The sequence below is a fragment of the Populus euphratica genome, unplaced genomic scaffold (assembly GCF_000495115.2).
Source record: "Populus euphratica unplaced genomic scaffold, PopEup_1.0 scaffold2413.1, whole genome shotgun sequence".
NCBI lineage: Eukaryota > Viridiplantae > Streptophyta > Magnoliopsida > Malpighiales > Salicaceae > Populus > Populus euphratica.
Genome location: NW_011502248.1, coordinates 1 through 22,071, shown reverse-complemented (window position 1 = coordinate 22,071; position 22,071 = coordinate 1). Strand labels below are relative to the sequence as shown.

The 22,071-nt window shown below is 34.4% G+C and overlaps 4 protein-coding genes and 1 non-coding gene across 11 annotated transcripts; 4 read left to right on the top strand and 1 right to left on the bottom strand.

Annotated features, from left to right (window-relative positions):
• The first annotated feature begins 4,996 nt into the window (after positions 1-4,996).
• On the top strand, positions 4,997-9,955 carry LOC105119004 (probable receptor-like protein kinase At1g80640). 6 transcript variants are annotated; one of them, XM_011017094.1, is made up of 11 exons: positions 4,997-5,160; positions 6,026-6,100; positions 6,231-6,460; positions 6,562-6,694; positions 6,800-6,863; positions 6,962-7,058; positions 7,179-7,278; positions 7,985-8,103; positions 8,181-8,270; positions 8,365-8,526; positions 9,296-9,955. In XM_011017094.1, exons 1-10 carry the CDS (start codon positions 5,016-5,018, stop codon positions 8,518-8,520), a joined length of 1,209 nt encoding a protein of 402 aa, XP_011015396.1. In that variant the 5' UTR covers positions 4,997-5,015; the 3' UTR covers positions 8,521-8,526; positions 9,296-9,955. The 6 variants fall into 6 exon arrangements, with proteins under 6 accessions (XP_011015396.1, XP_011015395.1, XP_011015393.1 ...); XM_011017093.1 differs by lacking the exon at positions 9,296-9,955 and adding an exon at positions 8,670-8,772; XM_011017091.1 differs by lacking the exon at positions 9,296-9,955 and adding an exon at positions 8,630-8,772.
• Positions 9,956-10,093: 138 nt separating this feature from the next.
• Positions 10,094-10,726, top strand: LOC105119005 (uncharacterized). The gene has a single exon (XM_011017098.1). It carries the CDS (start codon positions 10,094-10,096, stop codon positions 10,724-10,726), a length of 633 nt encoding a protein of 210 aa, XP_011015400.1.
• A 2,063-nt stretch (positions 10,727-12,789) lies between these two features.
• Positions 12,790-14,085, top strand: LOC105119002 (uncharacterized). 2 transcript variants are annotated; one of them, XM_011017089.1, is made up of 4 exons: positions 12,790-12,946; positions 13,094-13,331; positions 13,478-13,589; positions 13,718-14,085. In XM_011017089.1, exons 1-4 carry the CDS (start codon positions 12,914-12,916, stop codon positions 13,725-13,727), a joined length of 393 nt encoding a protein of 130 aa, XP_011015391.1. In that variant the 5' UTR covers positions 12,790-12,913; the 3' UTR covers positions 13,728-14,085. The 2 variants fall into 2 exon arrangements, with proteins under 2 accessions (XP_011015391.1, XP_011015390.1); XM_011017088.1 differs by having other exon boundaries at positions 13,707-14,085.
• A 550-nt stretch (positions 14,086-14,635) lies between these two features.
• TRNAM-CAU (transfer RNA methionine (anticodon CAU)) lies at positions 14,636-14,707 on the top strand. The gene has a single exon. It is a non-coding gene; the product is annotated as a tRNA-Met (tRNA).
• A 528-nt stretch (positions 14,708-15,235) lies between these two features.
• LOC105119001 (plasma membrane ATPase-like) lies at positions 15,236-21,695 on the bottom strand. The gene is made up of 15 exons (XM_011017087.1): positions 21,427-21,695; positions 20,844-20,963; positions 20,642-20,740; positions 20,423-20,560; positions 19,977-20,291; positions 19,257-19,583; positions 18,642-18,761; positions 18,030-18,152; positions 17,836-17,940; positions 17,434-17,743; positions 16,561-17,075; positions 16,222-16,395; positions 15,920-16,102; positions 15,627-15,808; positions 15,236-15,529 (listed from the first exon to the last, which is right to left on the bottom strand). Exons 1-15 carry the CDS (start codon positions 21,508-21,510, stop codon positions 15,433-15,435), a joined length of 2,892 nt encoding a protein of 963 aa, XP_011015389.1. The 5' UTR covers positions 21,511-21,695; the 3' UTR covers positions 15,236-15,432.
• Positions 21,696-22,071: the final 376 nt, after the last annotated feature.

Below are 22,071 nucleotides of genomic sequence, written 5' to 3'. Positions count from 1 at the left end.
AATTAAAAAATCAAAAATAATACTTGACATTTAAAAAAATCTTCATGAACACGATGCAACACTTATTTAACATGGTAGCCAAAAACATGTTTTTATTTTAAAATATTTTTTTTATTTTGATATCATCACATTCATAGTTTTAAAAATTGGCTAGGTTGGACAAGTCGATTTAGGATCCAGCTGGTCTAGAGTTTAAATCGGGCTGGGTTGAATAAAAACAAGAAAATAAAAAATCTGGTGAGACTTGACGACCCGGTTGATCTGAAAAAACCTGATTACAATCTATTGATTTTTTATTTATTTAAACAATGTTATTTTGATTTAAAAAAAGAATTAACCCGGATGACCCGGTCATATCTCAGAACTCAGGCCGGGTATTAGAACTATGATCACGTCATAATTAAAAAAATACTAATAATATTTATTTAATTTTTAAATATAAAAATATTTTAGAAACTCTCAAATATATATTTATTTTTAAACAAGGATTTTTTTTTTGGTGTGTGTACTTTTCATCTAAAGCAAATCATGCATGCAAGGCTCATGGCCCGATTACACAGTCTTTCCAATTTCAATCCATAACAGAAAGGCCTTGATAACTAGAATACATGCAATGGTCATACCCAGCCCAGATAATATATCGCAAGCTGATGTCTACATGAAACACCCTCGTAGATTTTGGATTCATTTTGTTTTTTTTTTTTAAATTGGCTTATTCAAACTGATCCAATCACAGCATAGCACAAGGTTTTCCATGGAATCCCAAAAACTTTCACTCCAAAAAAACACTAAGATACACGACAACAACAACGAAAACACGCGCGCGCACCCAAGGGACTGTCTTCAACTCGAGGAAATTTCTTTAAGCCCACTCGCACCGGGTGGTCGGCCGGTAAGGATTGGCAGGCCGAGCATCGATGGCAAGGGGAGCTAGTCGGGGTCTGTTGTTTACGAATGAAGAAGATAAAGGGAACAGAGGAGAGAACGTGCAGTGGTTAAATTGAAAAATTATTACCAGCTGCCTGTCTCTCATTGATAATGTTCCGGTGGTAATCTTGAATTACCAGTAACTTACCCACCGCAATCGTATTAACGACAGAGAGCGGTTGGTAGTCATTTTTACACACTCGCTTGTGGATTGAAAATGTAAAAAATAGAATTCGAATCAGGGATGTTCTGACACCTTGGAGATCTCCTTGCCACCACTTGACTAGCAGTGCATATCTAGAAAACTTAAAAAATGGAACAGAATGAGTCATCAAATAATGGTACCCAGAATTTTTGTTTATACAACCCTCCTCTAGTTCATTACTCTGGTATTTTTCATTGCTTGTTGGCAGACGGACACTCTCCAATCTCCGAATAATATCAGGTGGTTGAGTGGGATCGGCGAATGAAAAGGCTAGCAGAGCTGTTGGTGGGGTTTTTTAGTGAAGGATTGGGATTGAAATTTGAACGTGGGGCATTGAAAGAGATGCAACTGGAAGTTCGAGCGGGTTACTAACAGAAGGCATTGAAAGAGATGAACCAAACGGCTAACGGTGTGCCGTCACCGTCCTTATTGTCCCCAGCCCAGTGACAACAGACGAGAAATGTCCCATAATTCAAGGATATTTTTTAATTCTCCTTGCAATGGTTAGAAGGAGGCCCATTTGGCGGTGAATTACGTCCCCTCTGCATTTGTAGAAAATTTAAAGCTTTGCTGTAACCCTCATTCAGCAGCATAGAAATCATAGATGTGCTTCGTTTTTTCGAGTTTCAACTTTCAACATTGATGATAGAAACAAAACTAATATCAGGGTGGAAGCATCTTAAAGGCTTGGGTGGTTTCTAGCCGAGTTAAAGATTTTATTAATTTTTTTAATTAATTTTTTTTTATAATTCTTAATTAAGTTATTAAAAAATTTTAAAAATTTATGTAGACTCTTTTAATATTATCCTTTAGCTTGTGTTAAAATTTTATAATTTTTTAAAAAGTTTAAAAATTTAATAAAATATCATAATTTAATCAGTTTTATATTAGTAGGCATAATTTTCATAAATTTTTAAAATATATTAAATAAAATCTAGTTAAAATTTTAGGATGAATGGAGTTTGGTACTACTAACAAAAAAAATCATTAAATAAAAACAAAATAACTCATTAAAAATAAAATAATTATTTACAATTAAAAAATAAAACAAAATTTTTTTTTCTTTCTTTTAATGCTGCCAACTGAACAAAAGCAAAAATAAAAAAGAAAGCAAAGAAAAGACAGCAGAGAGAGAAGTAAGATAAAAAAATAAAAAAATAAAAAAATTTTCTTATAAACTTATAAAATCCAGTTTATAAAATACTGATTCATTCAAAAATCAAATAAAGAAAGAAAAAAATAAAATAAAAAATTAATTATTTTATTTTTTAATTGATATGATATTATCATTTTATTCTAGTTAAATGTTGTTATAATTGAGAATTGTAACAATATCGATTCAGTTTTAATTATAAATAAATTATATTTTACAAAATATTGAATGATGTAACTTCAATAATGAGTTTATTTTTATTTTATGTACTTTAAATTTATTTTTTTATATTTTAAATTAAAATTTTATTATTAATTTTAAAAATTCGTACATGAGTTAATAATTAATTTTAAAAAAATTTATATATTTATTTAATAGTCATGACTGAAAAAATTCCTTGCTACACCTCCCTCGCATGCGAGTTATGTTGATGCCAGAGAACTAGGTATTATACCTTACCTTCTTCAAGATCACGAACTCGCCGATAGGTTCCTGAGATTTTTCTTCTTCTTCCTGTTGTTCAATCAACCTCGGTGGTTTTGGGAAGGTGGCAGAGAGTAGAGGCTGCCTTAATGGGAGTCACTCAGGCACTATCTCTCTCTCTCTCAAACCTCTTGAATTGAGGTCACGGCCAGCTTTCATAGTCAATAACTGCTACGTGATCTCACGTCCACTTGCCTCCTCTTCCTATCTTCCTCCCTTTTTAAGCATTACTAGCTACCATCGCTTTTAAGCAGCATTTAAGAATATATTAAATAATATTTTTTTAATATTAATATAACAAAATGATCAAAAAGATATTTTTTAAAAATACTTTAAAATACAGGTTTTAATGCATGCCCACTGCAACCGGCAACTTTATCATGCACGGTTGCTGAAACACCTAGCATCAGCTTGCTCTTACGAATTCATCCTTCTCTATCTCTCCACTTTCCGGTCCTCGTAGCAATTCTTTTTTTTATCTTCAATTCTTCCTTTTTTTTTTTAATTTTCATATTAGCATAGTAAAATAATAAAAAATATTGCATATTAAAATAATAAAAAATATCAAAAAATAATTTAAATAAAAAAATACAAGAAACAAAGTGCAACCGTGTTGTGGTTCAAACTCAACATTACAATCGCATTTTTACTACAGGAAGTGTATGGTGGTTAAAATTATAATTCATCTCAACTATAATATTAAAATTACTTAATTAATTAACATGCCTCACAATATTAATCTGTTTCTAAATTGGAACTACAAAAGCGATATAAGATGCCCAATACATTTATGGTATTTAGTAATTAATTAAAGAAAATGAGATTGGAGTACATATGATCCTCACGTAAGTAGAGAAACTTCACATGTATATCTTAATACACAAAAATTTATATAAAACAATAAACTAGTTTTATATTATATCAAACATGCATTTCAATTTAACCTGTAAGTTTACTATACAATTTTTTTAAAAAGCTAATTTATTTTTATATTTCAAAAGTATTTTTTTTAAAAATAAATTTTATTTTTATTTTTTTACTTCATATTATTTTTTATTTTTAGATTATTTTAATATACTGATTTTAAAAATAAAAAATATTATTTGAATGTGTTTTCAAACAAAAAAATATTTTAAAAAACATAATTACCCTAAATATAAACACAACTATAACCCCAACTACAACTACATAATTTATAAGATATTCTTGCATATTTTTCTCATGTTCTACATAATTATTTGTGCTCCTATTTATAAATTTAAGAGCTACTGAGTCTTCATGTGTGGATTGCAAAAGGAAAAACTAAATATTTAATTTTGCAATTTATTTACTCAATCATCTTTTAAAGTTTTGTAACCAATTTCACATGACCTTAATTAAAAAAAATCAGAGAGTAAAAAAGAAATAATTATGATATAATGATAGGTATTCCCTCTTCTCTTTGAACTAGACAAAGAGTGAATCCAATTTATTTTCATTAAAAGTACACGTGGCCTCTTCTCTTTGAACTAGACAAAGAGTGAATCCAATTTATTTTCATTAAAAGTACACGTGGCTTCATGACAGAGCGCTTACTAGAAAGGCAATTGCTATAGAGAGTGCCCCCAGCATGAGTCCTTTACCCTGAAACAATTTTTAGTTTGTCTTCCTCTACAATCGTAGGGTAACGAATTATGTAGTTTTTAAATCATTTTTTTTAAATATATAAAAATAATATAATTTTATTTTTTAAAAATTATTTTTATATTAACATATAAAAATATTAAAAAATTAATTTTAAACAAACACATATTTTTCAAAAAATTATAAAACATGGTTTTAACAGCAAAAATAAACAGCACATACTATATCATTTAAGTTAGATTTTCAAGTTGAGAATTTAAGGGTAGAAAAATAATCTTGACACTCAGTTACAAAAAAAATATAAAATTAAGGTAATATTTTTTTTTTTGTAGTTTCATTTAAGTTAGATTTTCAAGTTGAGAATTTAAGGGTAGAAAAATAATCTTGACATTCAATTAAAACAAAAATATAAAATTAAGGTAATATTTGTTTTTATGTTTTAAAAAATTTAATTTTTTTATTTTTTTCTTGCTTCAATTTAATATTTTTTTTGATATTTTTAAATTATTTTAATATATTAATATTAAAAATAAAAAAATATTTTAATATATTATTAAATAAAAAATACTTAAAAAACAACTAAACCACCCAAACAGGCTATGATTTTTTGGTACGTCATTGCCCATGTGGGCGTTGTTAAGTACATCTTTGTCTTTCTTGCTTGGCAACAGACCTGAGCCACCTCCTTTCCCCACTTCTGGCTCTCTTCTTGCTAGCAAAGACAATCCCATTTCTGTTTTCTCTTCAAAAATGGAAGATCAATCTCCAAGTATGTTATCAATGCTCATTTTCTTTTCTTGAAGTTTGTGTTTTTATCCTCATCTTGGTTCCTGAACACTCATTGCCTTATATGTATGTCTCTGTACTTGAACTTGTTAATGGGCTAGAGGGATTGCTTTGCTCCACACTAAGCATTCAAAATTCAAACCCTTAGTGCAATAACGTGATCCTGTTATAGATTTGTTCAACATTGTTAATTTGTGTATAAGTGTTCTTTGGTCTCTTGTGAAATATAGGGGAAAAAACCCAGAAATCGGATATGAACCTTGAAATGAAATTAATACTACTGCACCAAACTCGTTCTTATTTTGAGAAACAGAAGCACATAGAAAAATTAGATGTAACATGTGATTTTTCTCTCGATTCTCTCGTTCAAATGTGATTTTTCTCTTCATAATTGATTTGCATTTTTCTCTCCAGAACTTGTTATCACCTCCTCCTGTTTCGTTTAATGTATTCTTCTTTTCTCTGATTGGTGTGTTGTAGCTTTTCTCGATTTTTGTTTTATGGATAGCAATTATATCCGACCAAGGCTTTTCACTATGCTGTAGTCAGTCTGCTTGGGAAGGGTGAAAATCGTGTTCCTCAAATTTATTTATTTATTTTTTTGTTAAAAAATATTTTTTTAATATTTTTATATCATTTTAATATATTTTAAAATTGATTTTTTCAAAAAAAATTATTTTAATATATATCTAAATAAAAAACACACACAACCGGTACCTGGAAGCCTTCCCTTGCTATTTATCAATGGATGCCTCTAGTTGCTGTGGTTGAAGAAGTGCACCACCAAGATTTGAACAAGAGAACCCTAATAGCACTAACTGTTGCTTCCACTCTCCTTGTTGGAATAGTGTTGTTTCTCTCATGTTGCTGGATCTGTAGACTGAAAAAATCAAGGACATGCAGTGCCAAAAGTAAAGGCAATGGTATCTTCTTTTCCAAGAATTGAATTTGCTTTTGCTGTTACAATTTTCCTTTTCGAGGCATGCCACACACGATTGTGCTTTTTATGCAGACTCAGTATTTCAGCTTTTTTTGTTTGAATTTAATATTTAGATGTCCCGACTGTGGATAAATTAATTTCCTTGAGGATGGCTGAGAAGAAGGGTTCAGTTGCTGTTATAGAATATCATTTGTTGGAAGCTGCAACAAACAATTTCCAGGAAGTTAATGTCCTGGGTGAAGGTGGTCGTGGATGTTTGTATAAAGCTTGTTTCAGTGAAAAACTCCTTGCAGCAGTGAGGAGATTTGAAGGTGAAGAACAGGACATTGAAAGAGAATTTGAGGTAACGTATTACATGAAATTGATTTGATTATCAATTGTTTTGAATCATTATGGATTCTTAAATTTTTTTCCTTTCCATTGAAATTTTGTTTGTAAATGCAGAACGAGCTGAACTGGTTAACGAAAATTCATCATCAAAACATAATTTCTCTTCTGGGTTACTGCATTCATGGTGAACAAAGGTTTCTCGTGTATGAAATGATGCAAAATGGGTCTTTGGAAAGTCAATTGCATGGTAAACTTCATATCTATCCGACTTTTAAAATTAAAAAATAAGCATTAGAAGACTCCAACTTGTGCCTTTTTTCTTATACTATTTATGCTATTGATGAACATGCAGGGCCAACACATGGATCAGCATTAACTTGGAATCTGCGAATGAAAATTGCTGTTGATGTTGCAAGGTAACTCAAACTCCTGTTTTTCTGGTTTGCGCTTTACCTCTTTCTTTATCCTTTTCTTATGCTTACTACTTCCTCCCACCAAAACTGATATTGACCAGGGGACTAGAGTATCTTCATGAGCATTGCAATCCTCCTGTTGTCCATAGAGATCTGAAGTCATCTAATATTCTTCTGGATTCCAACTTCAATGCAAAGGTAAAAGCCATGCATGTATGACAACCTCATGAGTACTGCACTCCTCATAGGTGCATGTTCTTAGCACCGGTCCGTGATTCTAACTAGGATGTTTCGTTTGATGAGCTTTTACTTATTCAGCTTTCGGACTTTGGCCTTGCTGTAGCTTCTGGTATCCAAAACAAGTACATAAAGCTTTCAGGAACTTCAGGTTATGTGGCACCAGAGTACCTTTTGGATGGTATGTCAAATTACTTCCAGAGAAGTCATATGCTGCTGACCAGCATATTTTTCATACTTCTGCTAATTACAAATTACATCGTTGCTTTCTTCTATGATTTCTTAGTTTATTTGTCAATCATATTTTCAGCAATTAAATACCATGTTCTTGCATTCTTTGATGAACTTTTCATAGTTCTAACTTCTGTCACATGAAATGTGATGATTTTCCAGGAAGAATCACTGTTTCAGCTCTATATCTGAGAAATAGAACTAAAAATGCTTACTGTTGAGGAGAGATTCTGATAGTGGATGCTTAAACAGAATATTTTATAAAAGGTTTTCATATTTTTAAAATCATGCGGTGTCTTTTAGCGCTTCATCCCTAAGGCTTAGTTTGTTAACAAGGCTGAACATATTCTGTGAGAAGAATGTCAGGTGTTGAATGAGGCGGGTTTTGCTATAGCCTCTTAATCTAATTCTGATGTGTGCTTTTTGATGATGAATTTTGGTAACAGGAGATCCATGGAAATCTTTTCTATTTCATTTTCAAGAACTATAAAATTCTACCAGAGAGTATCTTTTTCTTTCCTCGGTGCTACATAGTGAAGGTTTTTAAACAACATTTCCTGCATTTAGTCTTTCTTTGATACAGAATGAAGCCTGATTGTTTATTCAGCCAATCTCTTGGAAAGAGATGTATGATCGCTTCCATTTTTCCTTTCCAGGCAAACTAACTGATAAAAGTGATGTCTATGCTTTTGGAGTTCTCCTTCTGGAACTCCTGATAGGAAGAAAACCAGTGGAAAAGACGTCTCCGGATCATTTTCAGTTCATAGTCTCATGGGTAATTTTCCTTCAACATTTTTTAGCAGTCATGCCTCGAGGAGTCAACCTAATTGTACCATCATTTTTTACATGTAGGCCATGCCTCGGCTCGCTGACAGATCAAAGCTTCCCAACTTTGTGGATCCTGTTATCAAAGACACTATGAATTTAAAACACTTATACCAGGTATATTGAATAAGAAACTAAATATTTGTGTGCTCGTTACTTTTTTGTTCTTGCTTTTAGCGTACAAATTTAATCACATATTACCCTTGAGTAGGTAGCTGCAGTGGCAGTACTATGCGTGCAACAAGAACCAAGTTACAGGCCATTGATAACAGATGTCCTGCACTCTCTCATCCCTCTTGTACCTCTTGCGCTTGGAGGGTCACTGAGAATTACAGGACCTGTTCCTCTTGCCCTGCCTTCTCTCTGATGATGAGTACATCTCAAACTGACCATTTCTTTTGTATATTTAAATGTATGAAAATCATTAGAGTTTTTTTTTTTTCATTGTTACATTTGTTAATTGAATTTATTTTTAGTTGATTTCCCCTTAAACTGCCTCAATAATTGGATCTTCAGCAACACAACTTTCCGAGGTTTTAGTAAGATGTCCCGATATCAGATAAAAAGGAGGGTGGTAGTTGCTGAAGGACATGAAAATAATGTACGGTGGTAGATTCTATTGTTTCATCCAGTCAACTTAATCGATCACCAGATATTGTTCTATCCTTCTGTTATGTGGATATTTAACACCGTGATCATAGTTCTCCAGAGCTCAGCTGTTTGAGCAGCAATGCATTGCAGATCAGGAGATATACAACGCTGTAGCCAAAGCTGCCCTCTCTGACATTTCAAGTCATTTTCTGCAAGACATGGCCTTAACGGTGTTGTAATGTGTGAAGTTGTAGCTTTAGATGACCATTCGTCGTGCCGAGTTTTTCTTGAGTAACATGCAACGCTTGCTCATTTGCACATCGATGGACACTAAGTTATTCATGGTTTCATCATTACATATAAGCCATTACGTTCCATTTTGACTGGTTTGAAACTTATCATTCTTCTGTATAACTCAAAAACTTGCCTTTAAATATGGAAATAAAGTTGGAATAAACCAGCCAGGCTCGGGCTACCCGCTTTGCATATTTACTTCAACTAAATTTATAAGAGCTGCTGAACAAAGTTATTTCTGCTTTCTGATGAAGCAGGAGAGAGCTTAGATCGGCTAAGGCAATGTAAAACTCTAGTAATTTTAGAGAATTTGGATGCCTCATCCAGATATGGAATTGGAATATGAATATTTTCGTATGGCAGATACAATACTGCCCCCAAAAACAAACAGCAATTAGGATCGAAGAAAGTATAAACCAATTGAGGTAGCAAATGATACAAGATAATTGTCTTATGCAGAAGCTTGGATGGCCTAACCCAATAGGACAAAAGGAACGCTATTAAGCAAGGTCCGAAAACTCTTGAATTCATCTGTTGAGGATTTTGACTCAAGTCCACCCTGTCGGATACAGACACGGAAGATGGGAGAACTATGCACAGATCCTGAAATCCTCGTCAACGCCAACTGTAAAATGCAAAATCTAAGCAGATTATCAAGCATATTCTGATGACAGCATGCATGTGTATACCTAGAAAACTAAGTGAATTCTATTTGATTATCACATGATGCAGATCATCAATGATGCAGGGTGGCGATCAATTATGAGAGACAATGTAATTCTTGTCTGTCATGCAACGACATGATTCACAGTTAGGCAACAAACAGACGTATTCTACAACATAATGCTTAGATTTGACATACTGGCCATGATATTATCAAAGAAACAAATAAAACAAAAACCGTGAAATTGGAGATATATTCTTGAGTTCATCAACAGTTCCGTATCCTTTTTATTGAACATTCTAAACTCCCACGAGATGGCTACAATTGCTTAATTCCCCCCACTACTTGGCCACATTTCCTCTCCATTTATCTCTTAAATTTCGAAAGAGAAATGGTACTACCAAGCTTCATCTGCACCAATAGCACCAAGAATATGCTTGTTAAAATTGTTCATCCCGGAGGTCACGTAGAGCTCCATGATAGGCCTGTTCTTGCAGAAGAGGTCATGCTTCGTAACCCAAGATGCATAGTCGCCTATCCGCATGTGTTCCGGCAGCCTTGGGCTATTGTTGCACCAGACACCATGCTACTGCTTGGTCAGAAGTTCTATGTCGTTCCTATAAACACAATCAGAAAGCTTCAGCGTAGGTCCAACACAAGATCTCAATCTCCAATCAATGATGTCCGAGCCAGCAAGACCCCTAACAACGATGAAAGGGGCAGTGATATCTCATCCAATTGCTGGTATTTTATTAGCAAGAACATGAAGTCACCGTGTCCTTGCTTACACAGAGACGACGATGAGAGAGCAAACACCACTGGAACTAACATCGATAGTAAAGCCAACACTCTTAATACAAGTGAAGAAACAAAATCATCAGGCAGCATAGGGTGTTCTGAGTCCAAGGATTGTACCAGGAAGAGAAGAAAGCAGATGACAACAGGATCACCCAACAGATTTACATCTCTTGATCAGTGGCAACCAAATCTAGACAGCATTGTCGAAGAACATCAAAGCAAATAGCCATATTAAAATTTCTTTCCCATACTGCTTCATATAGATGTCCAATGATTTGTATATGCGTATGTGGACAATATGAAAGGTTACATTCAAGATTTGTCAAGATGAGAATGTATGTCAAGTGCCTGTAATCATGGTTGTAAACCTCCAGATTGATGAGCTAATGACGCGTTGTATGATAAAAAGGTTTCACCAATCCTAAATTTAAGGCTAAATTGTAAAGATAATTCCATTTAATACTTTGAATTTTAATAATTGAATGTTACAAAATTGTTTTTAAATAGTAAATTAAACCTAAATAACTAATAAAACTTAAATTAAATAAATATTCAACAATTAGGAAAGAAACTCAAAAATAAAAAACTCTGAAACAATAACCTCCAAATCTAGTTTAAACATGGAAACCATTTTAATGGTATTTAAGAATATGGTAAAAGTTTTTTTTTTTTTTATAAATGCTTTAAAATATTATTTTAAAAAAATTTATTTTTGACATTAATATATTAAAACGATCCAAAAATGCTAAAAAAACTTAATTTGAAAACAAATTTTTTTTAATTTTTTTTTGATAAAAAACATGTTTAAACTCAATTTCAAACAGGGTCATAATAAACTAACTTTTTATAAATATAACTTGTAGAACAATTTATAAAATTTTAGTACGATATATTGATCCAATTAAAATTTACATTTGTTTTTATTAAAAAAGACTCGTTTAACTTGTTCAGATTTGATCCAAACCAATAAAAAATGGAAAACACCTTTCTTTTGTTGTTACTTTCCCTAAACTTCAAACCTAAAATTAAAAAGAAAAGATTATCTAGATTATTTTATAGTTAAGTTATTTTTATATTTATCATTCGTATTTAAAAAATATAGTTTATATCTTTAATTATTATATAATTTAATATAATTTACATAAATAATATAAACTGTAATATTAAAAAAAATGGAAGGTAAATATAAAAAAAATTAAACTATAAATAATCAGCATAATTTTTTAATTAATCTATCAAATTAAGCTGGTTAATTCTGAATATTGATCCTAAACGTGGTTTTAAGACCCTGCTCAATTTGATAGATTATCTCGATAATCCAAATCTTAGTTCAGATCAAATCCTTAAAAAAATAAAATTTAATTTAATTGTTTTAAATTTTCTTTTTTAAATGTGGATTGCTTTATTAACTCCCTTTTGCTATCAAAGCCTTGGAACATGTGAAGCTAAACAATCACTTGATATGTTTATTTTTGTGATTTAATGTATTTCTGAAAAATTTATGAAATTTTTTAGCATGAATAATTTTAAAATGTTAATATTAAAAATAAATTTTAAAAATAAAAAAATAATTTTAAAAACATTGTTTACTACACTATCAAATATAACTTCCGTAAAACAAGGTCAAATGTATTTTAATATTAGGCCCCTTTTGAAAGACAGCACTGGTTACTATTTTACTTGCCATCTGGTCTCCTCTTCAATTGTGAAATGAGGATCCCACGGCACGTAACTTATTAAAGTTAAATTAGTGGTCAATTTGGGAGCCATATTCTCAATTTTCTCTTATTTTGATCATTTTATTCTTCTTTATTCTACTATCATCCTTAATCTTCTTATTTTTGTAATATTTTCCCCTTTCATCAGCCATGGTTAGAAACCATAACTACCTTCAATAACCTATCATTATATAAATACATAATAAAATTGAGAAATGATAAAAGTATATATGATTAGAAATGTAGTATAGAGTGTTTTTTTAATTAAAAATATATAAAAATAATATTTTTTATTTTTAACAAAAACACATAAAAATCATCCAAAAACACTTAAAAATCATCCATTTAATATCTTTATCAAACAAAAATAATTTAAAGAAACATTTTGTGACCTTAAAGTAGAGAAAGGGCAGATAGATAATTTAACAACATTACTAATTATGGTTTAATCACGAATACTTCAAAAAAAGAAAAAAGAAAAAGGTTTAATGGATGATAATCAGAACAAAAACATGTATGGACCATACTAAAACAAATTAAGAGTAGAGTGAGTAAATACACCAATAATCCCACAAAACTGTACCCTTGCAGGGGAAATGAACTTATCTAGTTTACCCCTGCCATGGAAATGAAAAGGAATAAATGCACGCAACCAAAACAGCTACGCATCAATCTCAAACGCCTTCCTCCTGTAGATGCAGCCACCGCCACCACCAACCCCTTCCCAGGTATAAACAACCAAAAACTTCCCTCGATTGTTCTTTCTATGAGCAATATCTTTGTTTATGGAATCTTTATTTATCTACCTGGTTAAATGTAATTCCATACTTCAATCCTTTTTCTTTCTGTTTTCTGCGTATCATGTTGTTTTCTAGATTATTAAGAAAGACAAGCCAACTATGAAGTATGTTGTAGAAGGTGCTAGGGCAGGACCCAAAGAGGGGCTGAAGCCGGCAAAACAATTTGATGATGAAGCAAACACAACAGCAGATTTATTAGCAGATATTAACCCATCACAAATCATCAAGACTGGAGATGGCTCCAGCACCATAAAGAACACAACCAAGGTGGGTGAAATGAGCAAGGATGATAAAAACTCTCATAACGACTCAGGTAATTTCATTGATTAGTGACTGGTAGTGAGTTCACCAGAACTGTCCTGAATTCTTTGATAAAGTTTGCTTTAAAGCACAAATTTGGGATTTTCAGGATTGAAATTTGCCACCAAAATGTTACTAGCTAACATCTTGTTCTTTTAGGTGGGCCAAAGATATCTGCCAAATCACAATTGCTGGAGACTTTAGCTGCAAACAAGTGGAAGCCCCCTTTATTTGAATGCTTCAAGGAAGAAGGACCATGCCACAAGAAATTGTAAGTACAAAATATGGAGTAAACAATCTTGGTTAAACCAAGTCATTTTTTTTCCTTTGGGTACATTTCTTTCTCATTCTCTATTTTTCAAAGCTTTTAAGTTATGAGTATTTCAAGATCCATTGCAGGTTTACCTAGAAGGTTGTAATTGGGATTGAAGGAGAAGCATCGACTGTATTGGAGTGTTTTGGTTATCCTAAATCAACAAAGAAAACAGCGGCTGAACATGCAGCTGAAGGGGCATTGTGGTACTTGAAGCATTCGGGTTATTTTCCAATCAAGAAGGTTAAGAGGAAAAAATAATTATTTATAGTTAGAAATTATTTACATTTAGACTAATTAGGTCACATTCTGTATATTCTAACATGTAGTAGTGGTAGTAAAATTAAGGTTTACCATCTGTACCCATGTATTTAGAAATCGTACATTTTTCTCTGTTGTTTTGTAGAGTTAGACTTGATCCTTGAGTTGAATAAGCTTTTCCTGATTTAAAAAAAAATATATAAATACGTTAGAATTGGATAAAATATTCTAACAAAAAAAATATTGAGGTGAAAAACCAATCTTCCCTGGATTAGCTTGCGAACTGCCGGCAACATCCATTTTCACGAATCCCACCTGGGTCTGCACCATGAAAAAGACCCAAGTTCTGAAAATAATCACAAATTCATAGATTAAATCTAAATATTAATGAAGAAATCACGGTTCATGGTTATGCGATCCAATGGCCTGTTTTCAGCCTACCTGGTTTACGAAACAATCCAAACTCTAGTCCCTTTCGACCCCATTGCAGTTTCTCTAATGAATGGTGTGTAAACAACATTTTGTAAAAGAATTGCTGGATTGAGATAACTATCGTAAGTTTATACTTTATCTAATAAGCCCAATCATGATAACACTATTGATCTGCACACTAATCCACTAAAATTGGAAAAGATTAACCAATTGAAACTATTCCCATTTCATGGTTAGTTGTTCCGTCTAATTCATCCCCTCTAAACTAAAAAAATATCTTAATTAAAATTAACGTCCTAAATATATCAACAATCAGAGTGGCGCAGCGGAAGCGTGGTGGGCCCATAACCCACAGGTCCCTGGATCGAAACCAGGCTCTGATAGCCAGGGTGGCTTCCCTCTGTTCCCTTTTTGCCCCTGATCTCCTAAAGCTTCTCTGCTTCTGGAATTTTATGTCTTTTAATCATGGAAAAAGCTGCCCTGCTCCTTCAATCTCTACTAGAATTCTATTATCTCGTGTCCTTTCACTCCAAGTTTGTGCAACTCTATGGATAATTCGATTTCCACAGGCTTTTTCCCACAACTTAGCTATTACGATATTAACAGCTCGTGAAATCAAATTCCTTTAGCTGTTAACATGTATACCAAAATCACTGTAATATTGAGTGTGTTTGATGTATGATATGTTTTTTAATTGAACATATATTTAAAAAATAATTTTGTAGTGCTTTTTGTTTCATTAAATGGCGAACGCACATAGAACCTTGTCTGTTTTTTTATTTATTTTTTAATTTTTTACAAGCTATAATTTTCTTCATAGAAGTAAGAAGATGAGCCCATATGATTGGATCAAAACTATGAGGTAGTTACTCTAGAAGCAGAAATGAAAGCTGACATGCAAGACGCGAAAATGTATGTGATAGTGAAATTCAATGTTGGGTTGATTATTCCCAAATCTTGCATATCTTACAAGCTAATAATCAAGATTGTCAGAAGAACAATGAAATAGATTAATACCCTAATCCCTCGAACCTAGGACTCTCTCCCCTCTCCACAGAGAGAGAGAGAGAGAGAGAGAGAGAGACACTATAAACTCATTGTTTCTCATTCAAACAGTGTAGTGTTGTTGAATGGTCTCAATGTCAAGTCCCTTGAGTTTCACCACTGACTCCACATGACCCTTGAGCGTGTGAAGCTCCCTCAGCCTGGAACAAAGGAGATCATGAGTGGAATTAAGATATGTAGGCATAGATTGGGAAGAAATTGCTAATAGTGAAAATCAAAAGCTTCGGAGATCATTACCGAGCGACCTCAGCGCGCCTCTTGGCATGTTCAGCGATATCATGTAACTCTCTGTAGTTGCTCTTATCATTGAAAAGTTCTGAGCCCTCGGGAGGATGCAGTCCATGATTGGTGCCTTGATCAGCAGCCCCTGGCGCCATCCTCTCTCGTTTTCCGTACTCCTCCTTTGAGGTGAAAGCTGTCTGCATAATCATGTGTAACATCGGTAAATATTAAACATAGGGGAGAAGGTTTCAAGATGAGACTTGACATATCAAAAGATTCGTTAGTAAAAAACAAATGATCACACTGACCTTATTTTGGAGGAGACTATCCCAGGATTTGCTACTTAGAGCATAGCGGATTATGAATTTGAGGAAATCAAGAGGGATATAGAAGATGATGCTGTAAAGCCAGATAACACCTGCCCATCCCCATCCAATTCCATGGATCCTCGCAAATCCCCAATTGGCATACACGGCGATGATTGTCGCAATCTTAATGGTAAACCAGAAACATTGATCATTAGGTTGTACTTTTACAATATGCACGTGCGGGCGCGCGCGCGCGCACACACAAAAAAAACAACTGGAACGAAAAGTTCTAAACAACTCACCAGTTGTGCCAGGACAAAGGCAATCAAAAGGTAAATACCAGGGCGTTCGACATAAGACCAGCTTCGGGACCTAGTAACGAAAATGAGTGCCTGACTAACAATACTCACTTGAAGGTATACAGCTGATATTAGCTCGTAATGGTTGTTCCTGATGGACCTAACACCAAATTTATCCTGCAAATATTGACAGTGTGCTATCATTATTAGTACTACAGAAGACACTATAGCAGTGACAAACTGGCAGAAGGAACAAACATTACACGTTCTTATATGCTTTACAGAAATATAAACAGCATGATAAAACCAAGTGCTAGTTGTAAGGTCTCTAGTAATTCTTACAGAGAAGAAGTCGGAACTGTGAACAATCCAGAAGAATACAACAGTCATTAAAGCTAAGTAGGTGCCTAGAATGACACCAGTAGCAAAGATCTCCTTAAGCTTCCAGGAATCAGGAAGTGGAGATGGTTTCACTCTGTCTTTGGAAATAGTCATGATTGTCCCATCATTAAGAATGGCAATTATCAAAACCATGAACGGAGAAAAATCAAATTTCCAAATTAGAGCAAGGAGCAGAAAACCCAGCACAATACGGATGGTTATAGTCACTGCATAGATGGTGTAATTCTTCATTCTCTGGAAGATGGCTCTGCTTGTTAACACAGCACTCACTATCACACTCAATCCTGGCTCTGTCAGGACAATGTCAGATGCACCACGGGCTGCATCAGTTGCATCGGCCACTGCAATTCCGATGTCTGCCTTCTTCAGAGCAGGCGCGTCATTAACACCATCTCCAGTCATCCCGCAAACATGCTTCCTAGCTTGCAGCCTCTTCACAATCTCATACTTATGCTCTGAATATATGATCATTAATTAAATTCATCGATATGTTTTTTATGCATAAAAGGAAAAAACTAATATTATTTTCTTCTTCATGCAGAAAAGGCAAGATGAAAAACTTCCACCTCTCTTGATATATTGTTTTACAAAATCGTTTCATGTCTCACCAGCTAATTCCAAAATATTGAATAAATCCATGTAATGAATGCTCATAAAGGATTTCATTTCTAAGGGGATCTAGTTTTTTGTTTATTAAAAGAAAATAAACTTAGATGCTGCGATGACGAGCGAAGCATCGAACAACGTGGGAAGCATCAAGATCCATGTAAACAACATTAATCATATTGAAACAGTAGAATTTAGTCCAATTACCAGGGAAGACACCAGCAAAGCCATCAGCCTTTTCAATGAGCTCATCAACAGGAAGGGCTGCAGTTGACTCATCCGGGTGCTGCCCAAGGAGGGCAGAAGAGGGATACATGTTGGTTCCCATTCCAAGCCTCCGACCAGTCTCCTTGCCAATTGCCAGCTGATCACCCGTGATCATCTTAACATTGACACCTAGGTTGAGGGCACGAGTAATGGTCTCTGCACTGTCATGCCTAGGAGGATCAAAGAGAGGTAACAGGCCCACAAATTCCCATGGTCCTCCAGGGCTTTCCTTGGTTTTCTCTGGGACAATCTGCAAAGACAAGATGTCTAAATCAGATAGAGTTCCATGTATCAGTAATTACTTCAACACACAATTCCGAGGAAACGAGAACATGAGCTCACTTGTCTACAAACAGCCAGGGAGCGGAGGCCTCGTTCAGCATACTTATCAATGATGGCATGAGCTTTTCTTGCTATATCTTCCCGGAGGTTGCACAGTGCAATGATCTGTCAGGAGATTTTAAATGCATTTGACGATATAGTGTAGTAAAAGGGTAGGAAGAAGAAGGAATACGAGGCAATAGATGATCTATAACCTGCTCGGGGGCGCCTTTGCTAACTCGGTGCCAATCGCCATCAGGGTCGATATATGTTATAGCTGTACGCTTTTCCACTGGATTAAATGGCAAGAAATGCACCTCAGTGATGCTTGCTCTGGCCTGCAGAGTGAAATAAATTCATAGTCAGGCATTCAGTTATATTCAAAGGTCATAATAACCCAACACTTGACATTGTCGGTGAGGTAAACAGTCAGTCGGAGAGCAATGCTTTCTTGACAAGTTACAAGCTAGGGAAAATAAGCTTAATTGCCAATAAAGTAAGATGAAAGTGCAGCAAGCTAGGTCCAGTTAAATAAAAAATACATGCCAAGGATCAAAATGTGATTTAAAGTCTGATCCTACTTCTCTCTTCTCTACTATGATGCTGCTAGTCATCACCTCATCCATTTTTCTCTATTCAGCGAGATTATTTAGAAGATTTGTTGCTAATACTGTGCAGCACCTTAATAAAGTGTTCACAATGCTAATCCTTTTCTTTTTTATCGGCCCAGTTTTTTAAGAAATTTAAAGTGAGGAAGCACAGCATATTAGTGCCGTATGAAGGCTTGTCAAAGTATTTGCATATCTCATGATCAACTGTAACGTTACCTCCTTGGGATCCGCCAACATCCCAACAATACAAGCATCGATAGCATCCTGATTCTCAATCCTGGAGGCCCTAGCGCCCAGTAAAATCACATTGTCTTGGTCAACATCGTTAGCAAATACCTGAAAAATAAACAAAAACATCAATAATCAGTGAGCCCAAGCTGAACGAATATGAAATGTTGATACCCAATCAGGTTTTAAGTACCCATTTGGTATTCATGACCTGAACTTACATCTGAACCTAAATACTATAGTTTACATTAGTCTATATGTATGTCATTTTTTAAAACTTTAAATTTATTTATTTATTTATCTTCGATGGGTAGGGTTTGGGTTCAGGTGAATTAAACTAAACATTAACACCCAGTTCCAAACCAAATTTTTGCCCTTTAAATTTTACTCGGAACCTGTGTCCTGATCGGGTCTAAAATTTTGAAATCTATTTGGGTTGATTCTACCTGTATTCATTGATTTTGAGTGAAATTGTCATCTCTGTACTTTCGCTCCTTTTTTTTTCCTCGTTGTCCTACAGTTTTATGTGCTATGTGAAGGGGGGGGAGCCCTCCTTAATTAATCTACCTTGAGCTATCACTTACAAATTTTGTGTGTACTAACCTCGACCAAGCTCTTGTCCACTGTAAGTTTGTTAAGAGTGAGGGTGCCGGTCTTGTCACTGCATAATACATCCATCCCAGCCATTTCTTCAATAGCTGTCATCCTCTTTGTGATAGCACCTTGCTGTGAAAGCCGGTGGGATCCAATGGCCATTGTTACTGACAACACGGTTGGCATGGCTATAGGGATTCCTCCAATAAGAAGCACCAAAATATTGTCAATACCATCCCGGTACTTGCGGCTCTGAATTGGCCACATTACGATTGCCTCTATGACTATTCCCACTACAATGGAGACTATGCAGAAGTTTCCAATGGATGTCAACACCTGATCAAACCATATCACCATCAAGCATCCATTAGAAAGAAAAGATGAAAGTTAGAAGATACTTGAAAGTGCACTTATGGAACTTTAGAACCTGCAATGGTGATGTTTGTTATTTGCTACTAGAAATTCTAATAATTCGAATTTTGTTCCTTCAAAAAACAAAACATCTGCTAACACCTTGGAATAATACATAATCTATAATAGTTAATGATTTAACACTTGGTAGATTAACTGATAATTTCTGGAGCTGATTTCAAATTATGGAACAGTTTTGACAATAATAGCATGCTCTTTCTCATCTTTCTTTATCAAGTACTGACTTCCTTCTGTTGTTTCTTTATCCCCAGAGTCGACTACAAGTTTTTTTTCCAGTTAGCCCTCCAGACTCTGTACCTTTTGGAAATGCCCCACTTGATTTGTGCTGTCTACGAGATGAGCAGCTTTACCAAAAAAGGTGTGCACCCCAGTGGCAATCACAACAGCTTCAATCTCACCGTGCTTGCAAGTAGACCCAGAGAAGATTTCATCACCTGGGTTCTTTGTAACTGGCAAAGACTCGCCAGTGAGAGCAGACTGATCAATTTTAAGCGGGTCACCCTCCAGCAGACGAGCATCTGCTGGTATAATGTCCCCCAGCTTTATGCTGATTACATCTCCCGGGACCAAGACAGCAGCCTCATGCTCGATCCACCTTCCATCTCTCAAAACCTGTAAACAAAATTATCAACATTATTAAAAGAAAAAATGTAAAGAATAAATGTCATTAGTTCTTGTACTTGAGTCCCTACAGACTTCCGAATTAAGCGAGAGAGTCAGATGCTGTTATGCAAATATTATACCTTGGTTTTCAGGGCGAGACCTGCCATAAGAGCTGCTGCAGCGTTGCCTGCACTATTTTCTTCTACGAAGCTTATAGTTGAGTTAATAAGAAGCAATACCACAATACCCACGAAGTCTTGCCAGTCTGGTGGCTTGCCCTGCATTTATATTAATTCACACAGACAAATAAAAATTAAACATTCATGAACAAATATAGAGACATAGAAATGCAAATTAACCTGTCCGTTTGCAAGAACAATGGCCACGACAGCAGCACCCTCCATGACCCATGAGAGTGGATTCCACATAAAACCCAAGAATTTCAAAATCTTGCTCTCCTGTTCCAAACAATCCAGCTTATCAGTTCCATCTTACAGCTTCAAAATTAACAGCAAAATAAATAAATAAAAGATTAAATTATCGTTTTTTTTTTTTTTTTGCCTTTCTCTCTTCTAGCTTGTTTGGACCAAAAATTTCAAGCCTCTTCTGGCCTTCCTCTGTAGACAAACCCTCTTTCGTGCATTGCAATCGTTGAAATACTTCATCAACTGGAATACGCTCCTGTAGTTAAATTCCAAAACCATTAAGCAACCACCGTTAATAGATAAATAAATAAAAATCTACTAAAACCTCAGAACAAAAGCACAAAATTTCAAAAGAAGTTTATTAACGCATAAGCAGAACTCTGATGTCTTGGAAACCAAACAACAAAACACCCAAGTCATTAATAGCAATAAAGCGAGGTTTATCAGTATCTGTGTGTGTGTGTATCGTAAAAAAATATATCTTGAAAGCAGAGACAGTAAAGCTTACGTACGTAACAAACATAAACAACAACAACAATATAAACCTTCGAAAAAATGCCGTAGCCAAAACCAAACAAGACGATTTATATCATGAAAGCTGAGTCTCGTAATCAACACGTTATCTGCTACAATCTAGAAGTAATTAATATGGTATCATCATCAACTATACGTGCATTAAAAAAAATAGAATAAAAGAAAAATAGGAGGAGGAGTCTCACTAGGTCGACGTTCTCGTTTATGATTTCCTGCAAGCTGAGGCAATTGCCATGGGCGGCGGCGGTGGCTGTGCCGTCGGCTGACATATCTTCGATCGCCAACCTCGCAATCCTTCAGCAAAACCTAGCGCTACAGCACATTGCACTCACAGAAAAGATTTTTACGATTAAGAGAAAAGAAAAGGAGAAAGTCTCTGCGTCACTCTTTGTGATTTATAAGCAGAGTTGAAAATCAGTTCTAGTTTTTGAGGAGTCTATTTGGTGACGTTTTAGAAAAGCACACTCTCACCAGTATTAGGACTTTCTCTTACGTACTCTTTCTTCTTTTTGAATCCATCCCAAATTCGGAGCGAACGACCTGGACTCTTGTGGGTCCCCGTTATTCTCGGTCTTTTATTTATTTATTTCTTAAATATTATTTTCCTTTTCTATTCTCACATCTTCTTGCTTAGTTAATTTCCTGATTTTATAACCCGGCCCGGTTGCCCGATGAATCCAGTGATGTGCCAACTGAAAGCTTGGTATGGACTTGATTTTATTTTTAATTAGCTTTATTTAATAAAATATATTATTTTATGATTTTTTAAATAACAATTTATTTTTAAAAATAATAATTTAAATTCGTCGATTCACGAGTCAACTGTTACA

Bases quoted from the DNA above. Each gene is read 5' to 3' on its own strand.
- LOC105119004 (XM_011017094.1), top strand. From the start codon at position 5,016: ATGTGGGCGTTGTTAAGTACATCTTTGTCTTTCTTGCTTGGCAACAGA. The intron at 6,101-6,230 runs GTATCTTCTTTT...TTTAATATTTAG, and splicing joins TGCCAAAAGTAAAGGCAATG to ATGTCCCGACTGTGGATAAA. The intron at 7,279-7,984 runs GTATGTCAAATT...TTTCCTTTCCAG, and splicing joins ACCAGAGTACCTTTTGGATG to GCAAACTAACTGATAAAAGT.
- LOC105119005 (XM_011017098.1), top strand. From the start codon at position 10,094: ATGGTACTACCAAGCTTCATCTGCACCAATAGCACCAAGAATATGCTT.
- LOC105119002 (XM_011017088.1), top strand. From the start codon at position 12,914: ATGCAGCCACCGCCACCACCAACCCCTTCCCAG. The intron at 12,947-13,093 runs GTATAAACAACC...GTTGTTTTCTAG, and splicing joins CACCACCAACCCCTTCCCAG to ATTATTAAGAAAGACAAGCC. The intron at 13,332-13,477 runs GTAATTTCATTG...TTGTTCTTTTAG, and splicing joins AAACTCTCATAACGACTCAG to GTGGGCCAAAGATATCTGCC.
- LOC105119001 (XM_011017087.1), bottom strand. From the start codon at position 21,510: ATGTCAGCCGACGGCACAGCCACCGCCGCCGCCCATGGCAATTGCCTC. The intron at 18,153-18,641 runs GTAACGTTACAG...TTCACTCTGCAG, and splicing joins TGTTGGCGGATCCCAAGGAG to GCCAGAGCAAGCATCACTGA. The intron at 17,744-17,835 runs GTGAGCTCATGT...TTGTCTTTGCAG, and splicing joins CCCTGGCTGTTTGTAGACAA to ATTGTCCCAGAGAAAACCAA.